This window comes from Enoplosus armatus, chromosome 18, assembly GCF_043641665.1.
Source record: "Enoplosus armatus isolate fEnoArm2 chromosome 18, fEnoArm2.hap1, whole genome shotgun sequence".
In the NCBI taxonomy this organism is placed as follows: domain Eukaryota; kingdom Metazoa; phylum Chordata; class Actinopteri; order Centrarchiformes; family Enoplosidae; genus Enoplosus; species Enoplosus armatus.
The window spans coordinates 1996167-2020332 of NC_092197.1; the positions used below are offsets into that span (position 1 = coordinate 1996167).

A 24166-nucleotide genomic window follows, 5' to 3' on the forward strand; every position below is an offset into this window, starting at 1 on the left:
GCTCACTGCACTGCACATGATGTGGTGGTTGGTTGGGGGGGGGGGGGGGTATTTAACCTTTGAGAGCCTCCCTGTGACCCCCCCCTCACCCTGCAGTCACAGGGTCAGGTCTTGACCGGTCTGGCTGTGGTCAGGGTCAGAAACACGCCGGCGGACGTCATGTAACAGATAACACATGTATCACGCTCACTGTCACACCATCAAAAGACACAAAGTCACACACAGACGAGGCTGTTTAATCTGTCAGCTTAGTATCACTTCACTGCGATGAAGTCCAACCCCTCGCTGTGGCCGTGGGCGAAAGTAACAAGTACTTGAGTACAAATCTGAGGTACTTCTAGTCTTTTCTTTTCATGCTACTTTCTACTTCTGGTGCTCCACGTTTATCTGACAGCTTTAGTCACTATTCACACACGAAACATACGAAAAGCTTATAAAATGTAATGTTTCGTTGTAAGTTAACAATGCGTACAAGTACAGCTGAAACCATTAGTTGATCAGTTGATTGACAAGAAATTAATTGGCATTAATTGTTTCCTGTAAAAACATTTGCTGGTTCGTCTGAATGCTGTTAATAATTGTGATGTAATGTTAATAATGTGGAGCTTTGTGAAGGCGTCACTTTGGGCTCTGGGTCACTGTGACAGCAGAATGTTTACAAACCAAACAATTGATCGATTAATGGAGAAAATAATCAGCTGATTCACCCACAATGAACTAATAATCATTAGCTGATAGTTCAGAATGAGCTCCACCTCAACTCCAACAGCAACATCCTGCTTCACATTAATGAGGAGGAATAATCCTCTAATGACTCTATGAATCTAGAACAGGAGGACAGACACAGGGAGTATTTCTACTTTTAACACTTTGGGTACATGATTATACTTTAATACTTTTACTTAAGTAACATTTTGAATGCCGGACTTTTACAGTGTATGTACGTGATACAGTGTGGTATTAGTACTTTTACTTAAGTAAAGGATCTGAATACTTCCTCCATCGCTGCCTGTTGAGGTGTTAATGTGACAAAGACACACTGTGTTAAATAAAACACTCTTTCAGTTGAAGGCAGAGTGCATCTTTCCCAGTTCAACAGATTCGCTGCCACCCACATCAGCAGGGCCGACGGGGAATAATCAAACCCACGCTGGTGCCGGCTGGGATGTTAAAACAGGACCGCCTGGTAGGGGACCGCACGCCAACTCCTAACCCACCTTGATCCTGAAACTCTTCTCAGATGCAAATGAAGCATGCTGAGGGAAAGAAATGGCTCCGCAGAACAGAGCAGGCCGACCCAGGAGGAAGAGTAGGTCTGTTCGGATGTCTGAAAAAGCTGAAACTAACAATCGTCGTCATTATTGATGATTAATGAATCGTTTAATGTCAGAAAATCACAATTTCTCACAGCCTTCGCTATCTTTGTCCGACCAACAGCCCAAAACCCCCAAAAATATTCTGTTTTCAATGATATAAAACAGAGAGAAGCAGCAACTCTTCACGTCTCAGAAGCTTGAACCTGAAGATATTCAGTATTCTTTCTTTCCTTGATAAATGACCCAACGTGATTCTTCAATTATCAACATTTTTTGACGATTCATTTAATTGCTTCGGCACTCAATAAGAATAAAGTCATATGATGCTGCAGCAGACCAAAGTTGGCGCCTGTGAGATCGTGACCCCGTAGGTTTGGATACCTTGAGGCTAAATGCTAACACGCTCATAAAGACAATGCTATCAGGCTGCGAGATTTATGTTCGCTGTCTAAGTTTAGCATGTTAGCACGCTAACATCTGCTAATTACCACTAAACAAAGTGCAGCTTAGGCTGTTTCAGTCTGGACCAAAGTGCTGACCGACACTGTCGTCCCCGGAGCGTTGCTGCTAGCATGGCTGGAAATAACATTTTGATTTGTTTGCGTAGGGATCACTATGTGGCAGAATCACAGAGGTCTGATGTCACGAATGAGACTAACTAAATAACTTTGGTCTGTGTCAAAATATGCATTGCTTCCAAACGTGGGGGAGAAAAGGGATTTGTGTATAATTTGGCCGATTCTACACCTCATGATTTATGTCCTATACAGGAAGCAGTGAGCCTCATGTGCAGTAAAGTGGAAGGTAAAGGTGTGGAGGTCGGGGAGGTGAACGGGCGTTTAGCATGTCTGACTTTCATGCAGGAGACCAGACTTTACGTCCCGTCAGAGACCTTCAGTTAACTTTTCCTGCTTTTACTAACTCTCCCTAACCTTAACCGTATTGCAGAAAGGGAGCATTTCAAGCATTTTAAGAATGCTGGCGTTGAATGTAAAAGAAAATTGGCATTGGACGCATGTAATCCAGGGTTTTGTAGGTAAACAGGCTACTGTAAAGCCAACCCATTAACTACCGAGGTAGCTTAACCTCATCCTGTCGCGTCTTATCAGTTCCAAAGCTTTAAAGGCCAGATCTGATGTCCACAGGCAAACAGTGGAAATGCTGACAGATGAAAAAGTCTCATTGCAGCTTAATATCATGAGTGGAGCTGCACGGGGAGGAGCGCCGAGAGAAACAATCCCTCTGAGGTTAAAGGATAGGGCAAGGACGCGTTGCATCACAGCCAGGCAGCGACACACTGCTCAGTTTCAACTGTGTTTCAGCCTGAAGGGGAAAACAATCGTTTCTACTACTGTCATAAACATATACTTTATACACTGCACCCCAGCTGTTATCAGAGCTCTTCAACAGCTGCACAAGTTAAGGATGTTGAACGTTACTCGAGCATTTTGACTTCATGCTAATTTCTACTTTTACGCCACTAAAACGAACGAAAAGGGAACTTTTGTTCATTCAAAACAGGATAAACTCAGGTTATGCATTATGATATAAACTGTACAGTGTGGGACCGTTACTTTTACTTTAGACAAATGTTTGAATGTTTGACATAAGGATGTTTTTTTCAGGAGCTAAAATTGTGAAAATTGTTTATTTAGTCAGGATTATATAATATTAGAGAGAAATAACGCTGGATCTGAAATCTAGTTCTCAGCGGCTTTAAAGCAGAATGTTAGATTTATTTGGCACATTATTACCTTATAAAGGTGTTGTGGTGAACATGCACTGATGAGATCGTTGAGACTAAACCAAAACAGGAACGTTGTGGGTTGAAAAAACCAAAACAATGAGCGGAAAGATGATAAAAACTCTGTAGAGCTGAAGGCAGTGATAATTCTTTCCACATTACACGCTGTTATCTTATATGTTATAGATTAAATGTAGTACATTTGCATGCAGAACCACACATTAAGTTCTCCTTTGCAATATTTCTCCAGATTTCAGTCCGATGGCCCGAACCAGGGGACCATGTTTAAACTAATAGAGTTCACCAAAAGTTGTTAAAATGTGAACAACATTCACTTCACTTTTTGAATTTGTTCCCAGATAAACGTGTTGCAGTAACAACACGAACAGTTTTATTTGATTATGAGTGACATGGCGCAGTGGGTGGTCTCGGGTGGGGACATAAGGGGCTTTAATAACATCACTCTCATCTGTAGATATAGCCAGCAAAGGATTATGGAGGATTACTATTACTGTGTGTCTGCCACTATGACTGCTGCGAAACATGACTGATCGTGATCCACGTTGTCCTGCTGCTGCAGCGTTTTCTTGTGGTTATTTCTTTAAATTCACAGCTGCTTCTGCATCTGTTACACGTGCTGTGACGTGATGTTGTGTTCTTTTGAGAGAGCACCTGTGTGGAACCAAGCTGCAGTCTAGTGGTCTGCAAATATAGTTTTATGATTTATCTGGGCCATTCTTGTACCACATAATAGAAATATATCTCTAAGCGATGTTCCCTTTGTCTTCCTGTGCTTTGCTTCATATTCAAAAATAGAACTTCTGTAATGTCTGTCAAAGCAGCAGCAACTTCACAAATTCACTGACGAAGAGAGAAATGCAGTTTATTAATACCACCCACCTCAGGACCTTTTCTGGGGAGTGTAGGTGACGTTACAGGCGACGTCCTGTCCATCGCCACATAAGGGAATATCTCTTACACGCTGGAAAAACTGTTCAGACTGCATGGTGTAAATATGCCAAGTAATCATTAAAGCGGCCATAATTAATCATCTTATATTAATAATGGAGCGCAGGACTACTCATTCACCAGCTCTGCAGCTCCTCTGGGCTCGACAGAGTGTTTCGGCGTCTTTCAGCTCTTTGTTTTGGTTTGCCGGCCCACAATTCTCCTGTTTCGGTTCACTCTAACGGCATGTGGGCAGCGCACAAAATGTTATTTCTGAGGCTTCTTTTAGAGAAAGTTTTCTGTTCTGTTTGTTTAATCTTGAAATGCCTCATTGGCGCTCATCGAATCAAACCGCATCAAACCCGCCGCATAATAGACAAACGGCTGTGATCGGTCTGAACGCTTCTGCCAGAGCAAATAAAACAAGCTCATTTGTCTGGTTCCCCGGCTAAACGATAGCAGCACACATGCAAAACCAATGACAGGACTTTGCTTAATAATTTCAACCGTTTCAGTCAATTTTGCAAGACCCTCCCAAACTCAAACTTTTGTTATCGTCTGTGTTGGACCATTTAAACGAGCTAACTGTGACAAAAAAGGTTAAATACTTGTTCAGATAACAGACACCAGTACCTTTGGGCAGTAACAACAGAAAGTGTACAATGTAAGTTCATGTACCATGTTCATGGCCAGTGTTCCTGGTTGCAATGTGAATGTGAGTGGGCTGTCTCTCACCGTGTAGTCTAACCTTCACCCTCACCTTAATGCTATGAATCAGCAAAACTGACATTCATTTACATGCAAATGTTATTTTAAATGCTCCGTGTGTGTGTGTGTGTGTGTCTGCATGAATATTTTAATAAATAAACAAATGACGGTGCTTCTGAGTTGGAGGGTTTAAGGCCCAAGTAGCGTTCATATGTGAAAAGACACTTCAGTCTTCGCTCTGTCGGCTGTGTCAAGAAAAACAGTGGCAGTTAATATCCCACTCTGTTAGAGGAAAACAGTTTTAGACCTGCAGTTCAGTGCACTGCATGGTGGTTATCTACAAAACAAAATCTCCAAATAAAAAACTCAAAAGTCTGTTCTTTCCCTAAGAGGGCAATCAAGCAGGTGCCTGGTTAGTCATGATGGCTAAACATACCGTCCCGTGGGTGTCTCCTGTTTCCAGCTGAGAGTACTTGTTCACAGTGGTGATTTCCATCAGAGAAAGTGCAGGTAATGGCTGCTTGTTTCGCTGCTGTACATCACATTCAGGACTCAAACATTGTGTGGAGCTAAACTGGGCAGCGGTTCTGTGCTTTTTTTATTTCCTCCTGAAATAAAGACCTAACATACATATTATTAACTGCATTTGTTACTTATTCAACAGTGTTAAAAGAAAAGCAGCTACTTCCAAGAAGCCCTGCATAGGAAACAAAATAAAAATAGAAACCATGATAAGAGAACGTGACATAGGCCTAAAACCCATCTGTTCTGAGTCCACTTCACCACCAGGCCTTGAGACTTTCACCCAGACTTAAGTCCTGCAAACTAAAACCCTTCTACAAGTACACAAGTATTATCAGTAAAATGTACTTAAAGTATCAAGCATGAAAAAATGTGCTCGTTTTAACTGCTTTATATACAGTTATCTAGTTTTATTTATATACAGTTAGCTAGTTTTAACTACTTTATATACAGTTAGCTAGTTTCAACTTCTTTATATACAGTTAGCTCATTTTAACTACTTTATATACAGTTAGCTAGTTTCAACTTCTTTATATACAGTTAGCTCATTTTAACTACTTTATACACAGTTAGCTAGTTTTAACTTCTTTATATACAGTTAGCTCATTTTAACTACTTTATACACAGTTAGCTAGTTTCAACTTCTTTATATACAGTTAGCTCATTTTAACTACTTTATACACAGTTAGCTAGTTTTAACTTCTTTATATACAGTTAGCTCATTTTAACTACTTTATACACAGTTAGCTAGTTTCAACTTCTTTATATACAGTTAGCTCATTTTAATTACTTTATATACAGTTAGCTAGTTTCAACTTCTTTATATACAGTTAGCTCATTTTAACTACTTTATACACAGTTAGCTAGTTTCAACTTCTTTATATACAGTTAGCTAGTTTAACTACTTTATATACAATTAGCTAGTTTCAATTTCTTTGTATACAGTTAGCTAGTTTTAACTTCTTTATATACAATTAGCTAGTTTCAACTTCTTTACAGTTAGCTAGTTTTAACTTCTTTATATACAGTTAGGTAGTTTGAGCTACTTCATACAAAAGAAGAAGAAAAAACAATGTTCTGCTATACAAATCTGTGGGAAATCTGGGAAAATGTCTCTTTGGTGGAACAACTCATGGACCCATCTTGTCCTGTCCTGCAATAACCCCCCCCCCCACCCCACCCCCCCCATGAAGGTTATGATGTTCAGTTTTTGTTGAAACTGTTAGAGAGGTTTTGATTGAACTTTCTGGGCATTTTGGAGGATGTAGTTTGTGGTGCTGATGAATTGTATCGTGTTATACAGAGAGGTGTTTCTGTTACTTAGCCTACCCTCTCTATAACCTTTAACACCATCCTGAAGCAGGCCTGTTAATTCCAACCAGGTGTATGATGCTGACATCTTGTGGTGGCTTTATGAACTGCCCTGTGAAGTCAGTGTTTCTATGGCTACAGAAAAGTGATGGAAACCCTGTACCATGGTCTGGACAATTAACAGCTGGGTTAGTAATAGTCTGGGCAGAGGATACAAAGAACAATGTTTTTTTTTATGCAGCATAGCATTTTGTACATCACAATGTCAATGCAGTTTTGCATTCACTCCTGCAGCTTAAAAACCATCTTTCATGTTCAGTACATTCACACGATCTAATGTTTGCCACGTTTAGTAAATGTAACCAGTGTTCCTCTTACATCTCTTCCTGTTCTTTCTTTGGCGTTTGTATTTTTTAACGGTTTTAATATGTCAAGTTACATTTACAGTCAGTGAGTCAATCAGAGAATTATCCTTACGTTCCCCTAATTTTTGATATGACTGTAATTAAATCACGTGCATGCAAAGTACATCCACAGGATCTTATTCACACACAGGTGCACACACACACACACACACACACACACACACACACACACACTCCCACACAGACACAAAGAACAGTTCCTCTCGCACAATTACAACATGTGCCGTCATTCGGCCTCCTTGACGGTTGTCATGGAGATGTCATTGATAAGGTGGACAAAATAATTTTCCTTTCTGCACATAACTAAAGAAAGTCCTGTGAGGCAGTTTCACAATTAATAGGCCTTTGCTGAACCAGACCTCCTTTAATGAAAAGACAAATCAGACACACTGTGGCGCTGGGTTGCTATAGTGCTTCACCTTGCGCGTTCATCTCTGTCAACCTTTCCTGTTCTCCCTCTCTGTAACTCTCCAGAGCTGCTGCTGCTGCTGCTGCTGCTGCAGTGATGGATTAACCATTTCTTAGACCTGCCTGACAACAAGCTTCTCTCATCACATACTTTGTCTGAGGAGCAAACACAATCTGAAAAACCTTGACTGCTGCAGCTCCTGCCTCCTCTGCCACTACTGTCACACACACACACACACACACACACACACACACACACACACACACACAGCGCAGCACTGCCTGGTCACAGAGGACGTCAGTCGCAGCTCTGCAACAGGAGAGTAAATGTCTGCAAGAGAGGACTAATCCTGACTGAAGGTTGGTAAGTAGTGCAGACACACAGCAGGACATTTATTATCAACAATTCTTCAACTTATTTTTCTTCTTCTTGTGACCTCTTGACAGAATCTGGACGATAACTCAGAAGGAAACTGAATGTATGAATGTTAAGCTTTGTGGTGGCTGAAGAAATAATATTTAACGGTATTTAATCAGCACATTTTGTCTCTTCGAGAGTGTGTTACACAGCTCTGAAATGTGTGCACCATGTACACACACTGGCAATGAGCACACACACACACACACACACACACACACACAGGGATGTTAGTGGGCTCTTATAGAGGATGAGTGTCTGTTAAGCTAAGCCTGTTCAGATGAAGTGGAGTTTTCTATCCTCAATCTGTGAAACTGTTAGCAGGCAGGGTGGAAACAAAACACTGCAATATACAGTCCAATATGAGCATATAATGTATTCATTTACAGCGCAGTTTGTACGTATTGAGGGGAAGCAAAGAGTGACTACAGTGTGAGGATAAAGTGCAGACTTTCAGCTTCAATTGGATGGTGTTTTATATCCACATTAGATGATGATTTTTAGCCCTTTTTGTTCGTATTTTATGGCCTCTGATGCTCAGATGTTTCTTGGAGAGGCGTATTTTGTGTCCTTGTTTCTTCATGTGCAAATGATCTGTAATAGAAAAGGTCTGGAGCTGATTCTAGGTCTGTTGTTGTTGTTTCTCAACATGCCGATCAAAGATAACAATGAAGCTCAAAAATCTGAATAAATCAATCAGAGGCAGGTGGAAAGTAAGTACATACGGCATAATTATGAGGTACATGTACTTAACTTGAGTATTTCCATGTTATGCTACCTACTCTACTGCATTTAAGAGGGAAATATTGTACTTTTTACTTCAACTCAGAATCAGAAATACTTTATTGATCCTCGGGGGGGGGGGGGGGGGGGGGTTATACGGTTTATACGTTTATCTGACGGCTTTATTTACTTTGCTTAAGATTAAGATTTTAAATCCTGTATGTGCATATAAAAGATGAAGCATTGTTATACAGTAAATTAACCCCCCCAGTACAATATAAAATAACTATAATCACCTCCATCTCAACCAGCTACATTAAAATGCTGTTAACATGTTAATGCATGAATAGTGATTATTGAATAGTGTAATATATAACAACATATCTCTGACAGAGGCCATTTTGCCTGAATAGTGGGTACTTACACCCTAACCCACTTAAACCCTTACAGTTTTGAATGCAGCACTTTTACTTGTCAGCTGTTTGGCTCACTGTTAAGAAGTGAGAGTGCGCTGGTGAGGGACTCGGTAGACCCCCAGGAGGTTCTCTTCAGGATGCAGGTTCAGATGTGTCAACAAGACTAAGGGTCTACAGCCATGCTAGCAGGTCTGTGAGGTTATACGTTGGCACAGCAGTGCTTTGAGCTAAATGCTAATGTCAGTATGCAGGTATATGTTTACCATGCGTTATTTCCCCCCCACACACTGCCTTTGCGTCATGTCCCGCCCCTACTCTGCCTCTGATTGGCTAACCCTAACCCCACCCTTACCATAACCTTAACCAGCAGAGGCAACAAGTACTATCCAATCAGAGGCAGAGTTCCTGGGACTTGGGGTGGCAAAAAAAATGACGGGTTTACCATGTTCACTATCTTAGTTTAGCATGTTAGCATGCAAACATTTGCTAATTAGCACAAAACACAAAGTGCAGCAGAGGCCGATAGGAACGTCGTTATAGTTTGAAGGTATTTGGTCATAAACCAAAGTATTGGACAAAACTTGTGATGGCACTATATGGAAAGTCGTCCTCTGGGGAACGTGAATGTGTGCGCCAAGTTTTGTGCCAATCGGTTCAGAACATGAGGAGTTATTTCACTGAACATCAGAGAGTTCACCGAGATGCAACCCTCTGGTAACAATAAGAAACGGGTGTTTCAATGACTCAGTGACTGACCCATGCAGCGCTGCCGGAGAGATGAAAGTGCAACAGCGAGATGGAACGCATGCCTCCTCCACCTCATCTGTCAAACATGGTGCAGGTGGTGTTTTGTCTTGTGGCTGCCAGTGGAAAGAGCTCAGTTTAGGTTGGTGACGATGTCGCCGCTGACGGCAGCAGCAGGACGAAGCAGGAGAAGACAGAAAACATGTCGCCTGCTGATCTCTAAGCCACTTGACTGGAGTGAAGATGGTTACGAGCTGGCAGAACATCTCGAGGCAAGACAGCGAGACGCCGCTGATTTATTATTGACTGGAAAGCATTTTCAACCAAATACTGAACTCCACATTTCACACGTTTACGCATGAAGATTGGTTTACTCTGCTACACAGCCTGTATGCAGTCTTCTGTGGATCTGGAGGAGATTTGACCTTGAATGAGAGAAAATAACCCTGATGATGTCACACCGATGTCGTCGCGGTAACCTCGGCTTGGCCTCGGAGAATTCAAATTATCAACAGAAAACCCTCGTTCAAACTGTGGGCGTGGAATTTGAAATATGTGGGCGTTTGCCAGGCAGGGAGGGTTTAATTAAAGTCAAGAAGAAGCGGCATCTGAAGAGTTTCTAGCGTCCGTATCGTGACGTATTTCCAGGTGAAACAGGAAAGACACACCGACGTACCGTGCTGATGCTAGCTAGCTAACTAATGAATGTTAGCTCTGTGCCGCTAAAAGGTGAAGATTGATTGATCGGTGGATGTCATGATATTACTGGTTCAAGCTTCAGTGAGCACACATTTTATTTTACAGGAAGGAAACAGGATTGGACTTGTGTACAGTGGACAATATGACCGGGGATGTGATCTAAAAGGGTTAAAAAGGCATTTTTCATTTCATCTTGGCTTTAAAGACACTATTGAGTTGCATTATGGGAACTGTAGTATAATGTTTTTGGAGTTTGTCCCATACAGGCGACTAAAAATCAGGAAATCTCGGACCGTCCTTTTTGAACATTATTTTTTCAATCTGTCTCTTACAAGTGTAATACTAATCATGACTTAATATGACTTAATTTATGTATATAAAGGGCTTAATAAATAATTTAACGTGCCCTGAAAATCTTGTTTTTTCTGGCAGCAGGATGGTGTATGTGGGGTTGAGTCAAAATAAACATCATGGTAATGAAGGAACGTGTCACCCAGTGCAACAGTGAGGCTCACTGATGTGTTTAGGACAACAATGGGACGCTCAGAGGACGAAGATATCAGGCTTTGATCCACAGATCATTCTTGTTAATTAGGACCAATTCATTAAGGGTTTTGATGTTGTTATTGAATTTACTAACAAAAAGGAAAAACCTGGAATATCATCAGACAAATCCTCTAAACGAATCGTTTCCCTTTAAATGTGCACAGAAAACAGAGTATTGATTTATTACTATGTGGAAACTGGAGCATTGCTAATAGCAACACATGCTAGAAATACATGCTGAGGGATGTTCCACAGTGCACACGTGTGCATAAACACATAGACATACAGTATATGATGCATTTAAACATGTAAAGTCAAACATACAGCAGCATACAGCAGTGTTGAGTGGTTAAACTGGTCTAATTGTGTAATATTACGCTGATTACTGATTATTTTATTCCTAGATTGTATTTTTCTGCCTTGCTGGCATTTCTTTCCCTCACAACGAGACTAACCATTTTAAAAACCCTCACAAAAGACGGTGCAGCTCCATGACAGTTTGTACAGTTGACATTTAAGGGCCCCAAACAAACCAGACCGCTGCAGACTGTTGCTCCTTTGCATACCGTCGCAACATACAAAATGATTCCTTTCCTTTACAGATGTAAATCCTCGCTGTGTTTCAGTTTCATGGGCTGTGACTCATACAGGGGAAAACGTTACGTTACCGTCTGAGACATTGGTAACTGCCACCTTATCTGGTCTAATAGAGAGAAGCAAGGACAAACAGTACAAAGGCTGATAGAAAGCGGCTGCCTCTGCTGGTGCTGCGGAGGACGAGCGCATGAAAAGGAACTGTTGAATGGATCCTATATGCGAGCAAAAAACGGACAAGAACTTCACACGTTCTGCTTTTCCAAATACAAAACTTATTTCACATACAAGTACGTTTACAGGTTTATAGAGCATATTTAAGAAGTTTGAAAACAAAGAAATGTTTTAACGAGCACTTAATATATTCTGATTTATTTGATTTATATTGGAGAAGCGAGATGGTTTAACACGGACAGATGAGGAAATTTCACAACTTCTGAATCAAAGGTTTTGGGGATTGTCTATGGAATTGCTCTGCTTCTGCATAGTTATCTGAAAGTTCTGTATTATTTTCCACAGAAACTTGTCCTACTACATCTCCAAAACCACCAGCTGGGACCAAGAGGGATGGAGGGAGAAGGCTGTAATCCCGGGGTAGCTATGGATTCAGGTAACCCCTTGCTAAGAGCAGTCTTCCTCCGTCGCCTGCGACTCACGAGACTGCTCCTGGAGGGAGGTGCTTACATCAACGAGAGCGACAGCCAAGGCCAGACGCCCCTGATGGTGGCCTGCAGGACCCAGCATATCGACGCCCAGAGCGCCAGCCGGGTCAAGCTGGTCCAGTTTCTTCTAGAGAAAGGAGCGGACCCCAACATCCAGGACAAGGAAGGTCGCTCTGCGCTGATGCACGCCTGCCGGGAGCAGGCCGGCCATGAGGTGGTGACTCAGCTCCTGGCTAGCGGGGCGGATATTAGCCTGGAGGATCAGACAGGGACATCAGCGTTGGTCTACGCAGTCATGGCCGGAGAATGGAAGGTTCTGAAGCTGTTACTCGACACATGCAAGGCCAAGGGGAAGGAGGTGATCATCATAACGACTGACAAATTCCCATGTGGGAAACTGCAAGCCAAGCAGTACCTCAGCATGCCTCCTCTAAGTCCTCTTGATCAAATGGACAAAATGACATCCGCAGCTCCCGCATCTCCCTCTGAAATTCAGCTCATCACCTCCCCCCAGTGCACCTCTTCTTCCTTATGCCCCCCAAAGACTGTCTTCTCCTTTAAAGAAGGCCAGTCCTGCGGTGGGAGCTCCCACCCGGGTTCCCTGTCACGGTGTCAAAGGCTCGGCCAAGCGGCGCCGTACGGACTGCAGCAGCCCCTCATGAGGTTGAACTCTGAGCCCTGGCTAAAGATCCCGGTGTCTCTGCTCACCCAGCAGGCTCACGCAGCCTTGTCTTCAGAAAACGGCAAAGAACTCAACCAAACTGAGGACCTCCCTCTCAGAATTCACAAACTGGACGGGGACGACAGCACCAGTTCAACTGATGGCTTCAAATGGTACGAAGGAAGATTGACAAGGGACAAAGGAGTAGATGGAGACGGAATGAATAATGAATGTGCCAAACACGCAGGACAAAAGATATCCTTACCAGGTCTCCTATCATCCCACTCTGCCTCCCATCCTAACCTCCATTCTGTAAACCTTGGAACAGATTCAAACGCCTCCTCTTCCTCCCTTTCTGGTGGCAAAAATCTAGGCACGCCACTTCATCACAGCATGGCCTCGTCAAGCCTTCATAGCATAATCCAGAGGCGCAAGCTTGGGTCGGACATCTACAGCTCTGACCCCCAGCTCGCTGTGGACATCCAAAATGTCCCCGAGGAGTCCCAGCAGAGAGCAAGAGACCTAACAGATGGCAAGAGGCTGGCACCCTTGCGCTGCTCCAGCACACTGGGCTCCAGGGAGTCACTGTCGACCTCAGGGCCGAGCAGGAGGGTGCTGTCTGGGTACGAGCGCAGGGGGTCTGGAGCCTTCCTGTTGGACCACAACTCCCAGGCCAGGCCTAGATCTCTGCCACCTCTGACCCTCAACTCCACCAACACGCCCATCCTCAACGTTTATAGCCTCGGCTCCAGTGCCGGAGGTGGTTTCAGTGAGAAAGAGTCTGGCCTAAAAAACTTCCTTCCCTCTGCTCCTCCTGGACACCCCAAAGAGCTGACCAGGAGGATGCTGCTGAGGAGACACTCAATGCAGACCGAACAGTTCAAAACCACAGCTTGAAATCCAGGAGGGAAGAGAAGTTCATCAGTGTGTTTTAATGTGAAATGTTTTGTCGTGTGACGTGTTGTGTCCGTGTAGTGAAACTCAATGAGGGAAACCAAAGAGGATATATAAGAAAAACACAACATCCTTATCGATGTGACATACAAACTGCAGGTACCTTCCTCTGCTTCAGTGTGCTGCGCGTCGTCACTGTGCACGTGGCTTCAGTGTGCAGGTTTTACGTGCAGCACTTCCTTAAAGCTGCATTAAGGTTTTTTTTTGGCCACTTGGGGGCAGCAGAACAAACTGAAAACATCTGACATATTGACTTTTAGCTAAACAACCAGACTCAGAGCAACATTAGCTTTAAATTAGAGTCGTGCTTCTGGTCACTTCTGGTCTCCTTTTAGCTGTTTTGGTCTCCTGAGAAAAATATCTTGCTCTTTAGCTGCTAAATGCTCCACTGTGTTCACCAGTTAGTCTCTAACTGTGTCTTTTATATTCAGTTTGCTGGGCAGGTACTGTATAGTAAGTTTATCAGAGCTTTTTAATGAAAAACAGGGTTAATGAGAGAAACTCAGAAACTAAACAATAAGCTAAAAGAGGCTAAAAAGCAGTGCAGACTTAAAGGGGACAGCATAGTTGATAGTATAGTTGATTACTCTGGATTTGTCATTTCAAACGACACCTTTCACGTTATTTATGGTCATTCGATCCATTGTGAAATAAAAAAAATTGATTAGTGCAGCTTTAAAGTCACCATGTGCAGAATTTGAAGATTCCTAACATTGGCGCCCCCCAGTGGTTCTACCAAAAAAGTTACTGTGGACAGCAACACACACTCCTCCATTTTTCTCCCAACAATGCCTTCAGAATGATTTGAAAGATGCTATAAACACTTAAATTCTACACGTAGTGACTTTAAATCAAGAGGGGTTGAGTGTTTTCACACTCGCCATCTGCTCAAGGAGTCCTGAATGTGGGTCTGCCACAACGCTTACTGTGTAACAGCAAGAAAATTGCTTAATAAATGAATTTATTATAATAAAAAAAAGGTATCATCACTGTAAAAAGTACATCACTATGCATTAAACATGCATAATCATTTCAAAGTGTCCGTTTGTTCTACAATCCTTAAAGAAACACAACACAACACACACACACACACACACACGTAAAGTTACTTCCACAAACTGCTAAAAACTTTAACAACATCAGTGTTTCCCACATATTTACATGATAAAAATAAGAATGGATTAAAAATGAGAATTAAAAAGTGGGCATCACATGTTGATTAGCAACGGGGATCAATTTGTTTTCACTTCACCATCGAGTGGCTTAACTTACGAGACCATGTCAGATCACATGAGGCAAAATAAATACATATAACAGTATCTATGGCAGGTGATAATACAAACAGTGGCGTAATAAAAGACAGAATATTTCTCTCCTGTTCCTCCAGAGTACAAACAGTGTTTCACCAGCTCAGACTCGACGTACGTCAGCGCAGCTCCGTCCTTTCTGTCCTTAAATCCTCAGAGTTGTTCAGGCGTTGCGGTCGTAATCGCCGACCATCTTCTTGATGTGGTTCAGTTTGGACTTCAGATATTTACACCTGCGCTTCTTCACCTGATAATCTGGAGACTGAAGCGATGACGAGACATAATGAGTCTTATTAATTATGAGATCAACAGCTTGTGAAGTTATAAAAATCAAAAGCAGATCAACAACAGTCCCACATACCCTTTTAATATCCTTTATCCTGTTGTACTCATCCAGAGCGTCCTGTTAAAAAGGAGCAACAGCAGGTGATCAGACCAAATCTCACATTTAACAATATCTTCATGCCGTTATTTTGTCTCCATCACTTCAACCGTCTGAAACTAAACAAAAGTCAAACTGAAGCGACAGAAAGAGAAATATCAGGCATTTGTTCGAGTGGTTCTAGTCATCTGAACGAGTGTAGTGAACTAATGAACACCAGTGAGGGCGCTCTCACCAGGTACTGCGGGCTGCCCTCCTGCAGGTCATCCAGCTCCCGGTCCACCTCCGACAGGTTCTTATTGATGGCGTCCAGCTCGGCCTGCAGGTCTTTGTACTCCTGGTGGTCGCGGTCAAATTCGCGCTTGTAGTCGTTGCGCTCCTGCTCATTTGCAACGGGAGGAAATTCACTGAAGTGGAACAGAAGGGGGGGCAGAGAGAAGACGGAGGGGGGGGGTCATTAAACACGTCAGAGTCATGTCAGGACGACCACGGTTTCAGTCGGCTGTGCTGGAAAGTAAGTACATTTACTCAAGTACAATCCAGGTACTTGTCATTTACTTCAGTATTTCCATTTTGTGCTACTTTATACTTCTACCCCCCTACATTTATCTGATAGCTTCAGTTATTTTGTAAATTAACATTTAACAAAGTTCAAACGCCTCAAAAATCGTGTAAAAATAGTCATTTGTGTCTATTATTAAGTCCTAAAAGTCCGAAAATTATAACAGGTGAAAAACTCTAGTTTGTTGAATAGAAAAAGTGACATTTTGAGAAGATTTGAAGATTCTTACACTCATTTCTAAAAAGTTCTTGAAACAGGTTGTTTTACGTCAGAAACAAGACGAGACTCATTCTTTCACTTATTTTGTAAAAAACAGACTTTTAGGATTCAAAAACTGATTCATGATTTTTTTTGCAGATAAAAATCCAACATGATCATAACGTTAAATAGTTTGAATCAGCTCTTCTCTGATCAGCTCACATTAAAATGCAGCTGACGTGTTGATGCAGTCTGTTCAATATTATTTCGTCCTACCCGTCAAAGTTGTCGTCGTCCAGCTCGTCTCCTGAGGAGTTATAGTCCGTCTCGTAGTCCTGTCCGTCACGACGCGGCCGGCGTGCACGTCTCTTCTTGGGCCTCCCGGCCGAGCTGGCCGCCTCCGAGTTAGTGCCGTTCTGCACGGGCAGGTGATCCTCCACCGGAGGCCTGTAGGACGAGGAGCAGCGTTCAGCACTCATTATACACAGCAGAGTGCTGCAGCTGCACCGCACACACAAAATACTACTACTACATGACTGCACGAGTACTCAGCAGTCATTACTACGAGTACTCAGCAGTCATTACTACGAGTACTCGGCAGTCATTACTATGAGTACTCAGCAGTCATTACTACACGAGTACTCAGCAGTCATTACTACCAGTACTCAGTAGTCATTACTACACGAGTACTCAGTAGTCATTACTACACGAGTACTCAGTAGTCATTACTACACGAGTACTCAGTAGTCATTACTACCAGTACTCAGCAGTCATTACTACACGAGTACTCAGCAGTCATTACTACGAGTACTCAGCAGTCATTACTACATGACTGCATGAGTACTCAGCAGTCATTACTACGAGTAGTCGGCAGTCATTACTACGAGTACTCGGCAGTCATTACTATGAGTACTCAGCAGTCATTACTACACGAGTACTCAGCAGTCATTACTACCAGTACTCAGTAGTCATTACTACACGAGTACTCAGCAGTCATTACTACACCAGTACTCAGTAGTCATTACTACACGAGTACTCAGTAGTCATTACTACCAGTACTCAGCAGTCATTACTACACGAGTACTCAGCAGTCATTACTACGAGTACTCAGCAGTCATTACTACGAGTACTCAGCAGTCATTACTACATGACTGCACGAGTACTCGGCAGTCATTACTACGAGTAGTCGGCAGTCATTACTACGAGTACTCGGCAGTCATTACTATGAGTACTCAGCAGTCATTACTACACGAGTACTCAGCAGTCATTACTTCCAGTACTCAGTAGTCATTACTACACGAGTACTCAGTAGTCATTACTACACGAGTACTCAGCAGTCATTACTACACGAGTACTCAGCAGTCATTACTACATTACTACACGAGTACTCAGCAGTCATTACTACGAGTACTCAGCAGTCATTACTACATTACTACACGAGTACTCAGCAGTCATTACTACATTACTACGAGTACTCAGCAGTCATTACTACATTACTACGAGTACTCAGCAGTCATTACATGAGTACTTAGTACTCATGGGTGGGGCCACGCCCACATACTGTCACAGCATTTTGTACAAAAACATGTATTAATAACCATTAACAGTGATCCAGGACATCAAATGTGGGCCAGTGGCGTAAAGTATGGGGGGGGGCAGTCATTGATGACCCCCCCCCCCCCATACTTCCAGCTGCCTTGCTCGGACTCGGACTGTGTCCAGCACCACCTTCTCTTCAGTTCCTCCTCAGCTGTTTTGTGATCAGTTCATCGATCAGATGACTTCACAGGTCAACACTGACTTCCTGCACACGTGTCCCTTTTCATGTTCCCGTATCAGCACCAAAGTATTTCACTTAGTTTCAGTGTTGCAAGAAAAAGTGATTCATGAATTCCTTTTGCTGAAACCGGTTAAAGACAAACAAAACGATCTAAAAAGAGAAACTCATTCTGCTGAGACACTCGTAGTATCTGTAGTATTTGCTGACTCGCCTCTTTATCGAGAAAAAAAAAAGTTTTTGCATAAGAACTAGTTCTAGCAAGTTTTTTTTGACAGCAGCGATCTGAAGACAACCAGTCTAAAGCTCCAGGGCTCCACAATACACACCAGCTCCACACAGCATGTACTACATGTACTACACACACCAATACTGTCAATATTAATACACATTCTCACAAGACATGCGCCAATGGATTAGGGCTGTCCCGAATACCATTTTTGGGGCGGACTTTTCCTCACAGTTTAATAAAAGACATATTTATACTGTTTCTTACTCACCGTTGGTTTAAGTCACTGCGTCCCCCGACAGAACACCACGGTTGAATTTCAGCGCAACGTAACGAGGTAACGCTCACTTCCCCTGTCTGTCCTCTGCAGGCGGAGACCCCGCCCCGCCGGCCCGACAAGTCAGTGACAATATGTAAAAGGCGTCTTTGTTTATCTGTTCGGCCCAACTTTACAGTCGTTTTCAGAGACAAAGCAGTGAGAAGCGTCTGAACGCCAGACGGCAGACAGTCAGAGACCAGCTGCTGGACAGAGTGCAGCATTTAGCAGCTAAAGAGCCAGATGTTTCCCTCAGGAGGTGGAGGAGAGCAGAACCAGAGCTAACAGAGGGAGACGACTGGACTTCATTCATCAGGTGGAAACAAACAGGACTCCACATGGAGGACCAGGTTGCTCTGTAACTGGTGATAGTATGTCGATATTCAAGATAAGTTTGTCTACCTGTGAGCAACGTTTCAATATTGCCTTCAGGGACGATAGTGCCCATCAACAGCACACTCAAAATTCAGCATATTCAAAGATGACAGTTTAGAAACAAAATGTGGGAGAACATGCTGCAAACACAACCCCCCCCCGTCTCCTCTGTGGTCTGAGACACATGCCGTGTTTGACTACAGCTGGGTACCTGTTGCATGTCACCTTGCTCTCTCCCAATATTTCCCATCTCTATCTACCGTGAACCCGCAAAAAAAACCTTTAAAATGTGTATGTAGTTTTGAATTGGGACACAGTTGCTCAAACTGCTGCACAAAGCTGCCGTTCCTGAGCGCAACTCGCTCTACGCAGCCATCTGCACACGGTACATAAAGCCTCACACACATCCCTCTTCTGTGTCAGCATACTCACTGTGGGCTGTAGCTGTAGGGGGGTTTGTCATAGTTGGTGCTTTCGTCATCCAGGTGACTCCTGGAGCCTCTCAGCTTCTCGGGGTAGTCGGACATCGGGAGCGCATCAGGGGCAGCAGACACGTTGTTCACCTTTAGGGAAAGATTCACACACGTTAATGTAAAAAATACACGTCTGTATGATATGCTGACAGCGTTAGAACATGTATCAGAGCTGCAACAGTAAGTTGATTATTTTGATCATCGAATAATCATCAAAATACGATTTCTACTTTTCTTTGTCAGACACCCAAATCAAGCTACTGCCTAAGAATAATCTTTGACGGGTGTCTCCTGACACGTTGGAGCTCTTCCAGCTCTGGTATGATGAGCCTGCACGGACTTGTCCTCTGAAAATATGTGACATAACTGAGCTACACCCTCCTGCACACCTCCACCACAGCAGTCTACCTGTATGTGCTGCAGGTCGACACAGTCTCGCTGCCTCAGCACCTGCACGCAGGTTACCACAAGCTGCGGCGAAACAAAAAAGGTTCCCGGTGTCACGTTGCGCTTCTGGTGTTGTGTGTCGGCTCACTGGTGGACTGTATTTTAGAGTACCGGTCCGACCTGTTCTCCCTCTTCATCGCTCTGCAGTGAACTCAACTGCGAGGACTTTGCTGAGCTGAATGTCATCATGACTTTCAGCCATAAACAAAATGACTCACGTACTCGCCGCTCCTCACGAGCGGATGTCAGGTGTTGAGAGCTGTTGCAAAACACTCCTGAAAATAGCTTCAGAGAGATGATTCACCCTGAAATGTAAACACTGAGTTTTACAGTAATAAGTCCAGGTTTTTAATTGTTGGAATGCTTCCTACTACACGGCATGTCGCCGTCGGATTGAAACTGTCCTCCATCTTTGAGCCACACCTTGAAACCAAACATACTGCTCCACGCTTCCCCTCCCCCGCTGATAAACAGGTGACGGCCACCTAACAGGTTGAACCACTTCAGCGGAGGGAAGCTTTCAGGATCAGATATGACAGCTTCTTTTGATTTTACCTCTAGAAGGTGAAGAAAACTAAACCGTTTTCATGGTCGATTCATCAGCTGGAGTGTTTTCATGTAAATCGATCCACAGACATCCACTTTACTGTCATGTATGACAAAGAAAAGCGTCAAAACAAAGCAAACGTTTGGCAACTTGAAAACGATTGTTCAATGATCAAAATAATTGCCAATTAATTTTCTGTCGAGACGCAAAAATGCCAAATATTTCCTCGTGAAAGCTTCACAATTTATAGATTATTCATCAATGGAGCATTAATCCATGATGAAAACATGTGTTTAGTCTATTAAATGTTTCCCACTCCAAAAATATTCAGTTGAAAATAATATAAAAATAGAATAAAAGCAGCAAGTCCTCACATTGGAGAAACTGTTTATCACTTTTTACTATTTGTGCTTGAAAAACGACGATTATTAAAACAGCTGCAGATTATTTGTCTGTGTAGAACGATCAGACTCACCCACGCCTCTACATCTTGAGGCGGCTCCATCTCCTCCACGACCTTCACCCTCTTCCACAGAATGTTGCTCTTGCCGTAGTTTCCGATTTTCTGGCGAGTCTTCAGGGCGAAGACGAGCATGATGATGAGAGCGATGGTGACCAGGAAGCCAAACACCACGGCGATGGCCTGAAACGAGAGACAAACCCACTGAGTCCCACACAGAACAGGTGAAGGCACGAGGAAACCAGCGGGGGGGCGGGGGTCAGATGTGCGTGTTCACCTCTTGCGGCTCCACCACGCAGTAGTGGTAAAGGTACTGGTTGACCAACATTCCTGTGGCCTGTGGTTGCTGGTACGGAGCACACAGACCAGCAATCTGGCTGCCGTAGGCCGATCCAGACTGAGCCATGGGGTTCACCGCTACCAGGTACACTATGGAGGCTATTAGCATTAGCAAGGCTAGGATGGCGCAGATGATCACCACTGCTAGGTAGAACCTCCTGCTCTCTGATAGTCTCTGGTGGGACACGGTGATGATGAAGATGACCAGGGATGCGATGAAGGTGATGGCGGCCATGGCAATGATGAACCCTTTGCCCTTTCGGGGGTCATTGTAGTTCCCTCCGAGTCCGCCGTAGCCGTAGCCGTTTGCAGCTCCATACCCGCTGCCACCAAAGCTGCCGTAGCCTCCTCCATAACCTCCTCCTCCATAACTTCCTCCTCCTATGCCTCCCCCGTAGCCTCCCCCGTAGCCCCCAAAGCCGCCCAGGGCTCCCTGAGAGTCCCAAGCCAGTGTCGAGGCGACGCAAGCAAATATGGCCACGCACATCACGAGGATGATGATGGACATGATTTTGAGGATGCCTGGTGGAGACGTCCAGCGGTAGAAATGCTGGAACTCGTCATCTGGGTAGTAAGAATAGGCCGGCTGGGGGGGGACGTTACTTTAAAGAGAGAAACAAGGTAGAGAAAGAAAAAAAAAAAACATACTGTAACTATTGTAAAAGTCAGCAAAGACCACGCGACCACAGGAGTTTATAGCATTTAAATATCTTAGTTTGAAAACCATCTGTCTCCATTTATTCATTTAGTTGTGCAAATTAAAAAAAACTTGATTTTAAGTTTTTTTCTGGTCCGTTACAGACAGAAAATTCAAGTGTTCAATATTCAAAAAAACTGTATTCAACTTGCTCAAAGTCAGTTGGTTATTTCTGGATCTACAAAGTTCATAGATCAGAGAAAATAAAGTTCAGATGAGAGACTGAAAACCCCAAATCTCTCTGAATCTGTGAACCCGTTCAAGTTTCTCAATTTGGAAAACTTAAAATGACGACCTGGAAATTTCAAACCACATGAATACACGGTTTTCAAAGTAAAATATTATTAACAGTATTTAATTTTCAACATAAAGTATTCAGTACTGGTCACATTTCACAACAATTCAAACAAAACCCAAATGATTGTGGCCTCTCTTTGCTTCCATATCGAGGGCGTTCACATACAGTGATTACATCAAATAAATCTAATTATCAACAACAGGAAGATTTATTGCATATTCATTGATAGAGACTCACTATCCGTTATCTGACTCGTAGGGAGGTGGACTCCCATTGGGCCTGGAGGACATGACTGCTGGGTCCGCTGCTCCGCTGCTCTGTGAAAAGAATCTGCGAGGACATTTCTATTGTTAGGACAGATCTACTTAATAAAACATATTTGGACTTAAGCTGCAACTAATGATCATTTTCATTATTGATTAGTCTGTGCTGATCATTTAGTCTGCAGAACATCGTGAAATGGTGAAAAATGCTCACTTTAATGATCACAATAAAGATGTTTAGTCAAACTAACTTAACTCAAAAACATGAAGATATTAAGTGCACTGACATCAGAGTCTCCACATTGAAGACACTGAGACTCAGCAGGTTCTTTGGCATTTTTGCTTAAAAAAAATAACTTAAACAATGAATCAGTCATAAAAAATAGTTGCCGATTATTTTTCTGTCGATCAACAAATCGATTAACCGTTTCAGCTTCATTTTAAAATCATACTACAACCGTCATAACGTACGTGTGGTTTTAAACGGCCATTTCCAAAACCAGCCTCTGCAGCGGTGAATCAGCTCAAACTGAAACGTCTCTTCACTTCACCTTCATGTCATTAAACTACTGATGCAACAATAAATAATAGCGGAGATCATTGATTTAAAGCCGTATCCCACAACACACCTGTGTCCGTGGCTACAGGTAACAAGTTCCTGAGGGTTTAAAACGGGAAAGAAGCCCGCGGTCTCTCACCTGTCGCTCTGCGGGACTCTTCTTCTTCTTCTGCTGCTGCTGCTCCACCTGAAATGTTTCAACTGAAACTGCTGCTGCACATAAAAACAACCCGGGCCACACCCAGGTGAGCCCGCTCTCGGTACGTGTGGCCCCGCCCCCCCTAACAGTGTGTCCCCGCCCCCCTCACAGGTGTCACGTTACCGAACGACGCAGGAAGTCCTCGTGGAGATGCTTCAGTTAATGCACGCAGAGGCGGGTTTGATAGGTCAGAGGTCACCAGGTTAATATCCCACAGGTGAGTCACACATGCTACTGAACTGAATGTGTCGTCACACCTCAGAGGGACTCGTCATTGCGTTTGTATGGAGTCCCGAAACTGACAAAATTAAGCAAAGGCCAAAAATAAGAATGTACGCAATAATATTGTGGAACTATTATACTCATGCAGAAAGAATAACTGTGTCCCTTTCACACTCTCACTTTATTTTAATCTCGAGCTGAGATTAAAATAAGGAAATATATGACTTTAATCGTTTCCTTTAACCTTCAATAGGTTGGTAATAAAAAACAAGTGTTTATTATTATTTTTTGTTTCCTTTACCACCAATCAGTTGACAAAATAAATTAAAACTTTGAATGATTAAAAAATGATTCTTATTTTTATCGTTATAGTTTCGGGGCTCCATACATTAGGAGAGACAAAATAATGTAAAGAAAGAGGCACACTGCTACAGTACAAGGGTTATATTAGGTGAATGTTATATTTATGTAATTATTGAGTTAAGGACTGCAACTAATAATCATTTTCATTACAAATTAATCAGATGATTATTTTCTCCATTAACCCATTAATGATTTGGTTTGTAAGATGGCAGAAAAAAAGACAAAAAAAACCCAAAACAGATCACAAGTACCCAGATCTAAAACCGACATATTCAAAGTGATTGTTCTGTGTATTTATATACAGTTCACTATCATACAAGACAAAGAGAAGCAGCACATCTTCAAATTCAGAAG

General features: G+C 42.9%; 2 protein-coding genes across 2 annotated transcripts; one reads left to right on the forward strand and one right to left on the reverse strand.

Moving 5' to 3' along the window:
- Positions 1–12089: 12089 nt before the first annotated feature.
- ankrd34ba (ankyrin repeat domain 34Ba) lies at positions 12090–13742 on the forward strand. Its single transcript, XM_070925217.1, has one exon. The coding sequence runs from the start codon at positions 12090–12092 to the stop codon at positions 13740–13742; it is 1653 nt and encodes a 550-aa protein (XP_070781318.1).
- A 382-nt stretch (positions 13743–14124) lies between these two features.
- Positions 14125–23215, reverse strand: oclna (occludin a). Its single transcript, XM_070924251.1, has 9 exons — positions 23168–23215; positions 22444–22536; positions 21150–21813; positions 20888–21055; positions 19378–19508; positions 16525–16695; positions 15724–15895; positions 15468–15509; positions 14125–15368 (listed from the first exon to the last, which is right to left on the reverse strand). Exons 2-9 carry the CDS (start codon positions 22494–22496, stop codon positions 15270–15272), a joined length of 1500 nt encoding a protein of 499 aa, XP_070780352.1. The 5' UTR covers positions 22497–22536; positions 23168–23215; the 3' UTR covers positions 14125–15269.
- Positions 23216–24166: the final 951 nt, after the last annotated feature.

Excerpts from the sequence above, each read along its gene's own strand:
- ankrd34ba (XM_070925217.1), top strand. The coding sequence starts at position 12,090 with ATGGAGGGAGAAGGCTGTAATCCCGGGGTAGCTATGGATTCAGGTAAC.
- oclna (XM_070924251.1), bottom strand. The coding sequence starts at position 22,496 with ATGTCCTCCAGGCCCAATGGGAGTCCACCTCCCTACGAGTCAGATAAC. Across the intron at positions 15,510-15,723 it reads AGGGCAGCCCGCAGTACCTG|GACGCTCTGGATGAGTACAA; the intron begins GTGAGAGCGCCC and ends CCTTTTTAACAG. Across the intron at positions 15,369-15,467 it reads GGATAAAGGATATTAAAAGG|TCTCCAGATTATCAGGTGAA; the intron begins GTATGTGGGACT and ends TCATCGCTTCAG.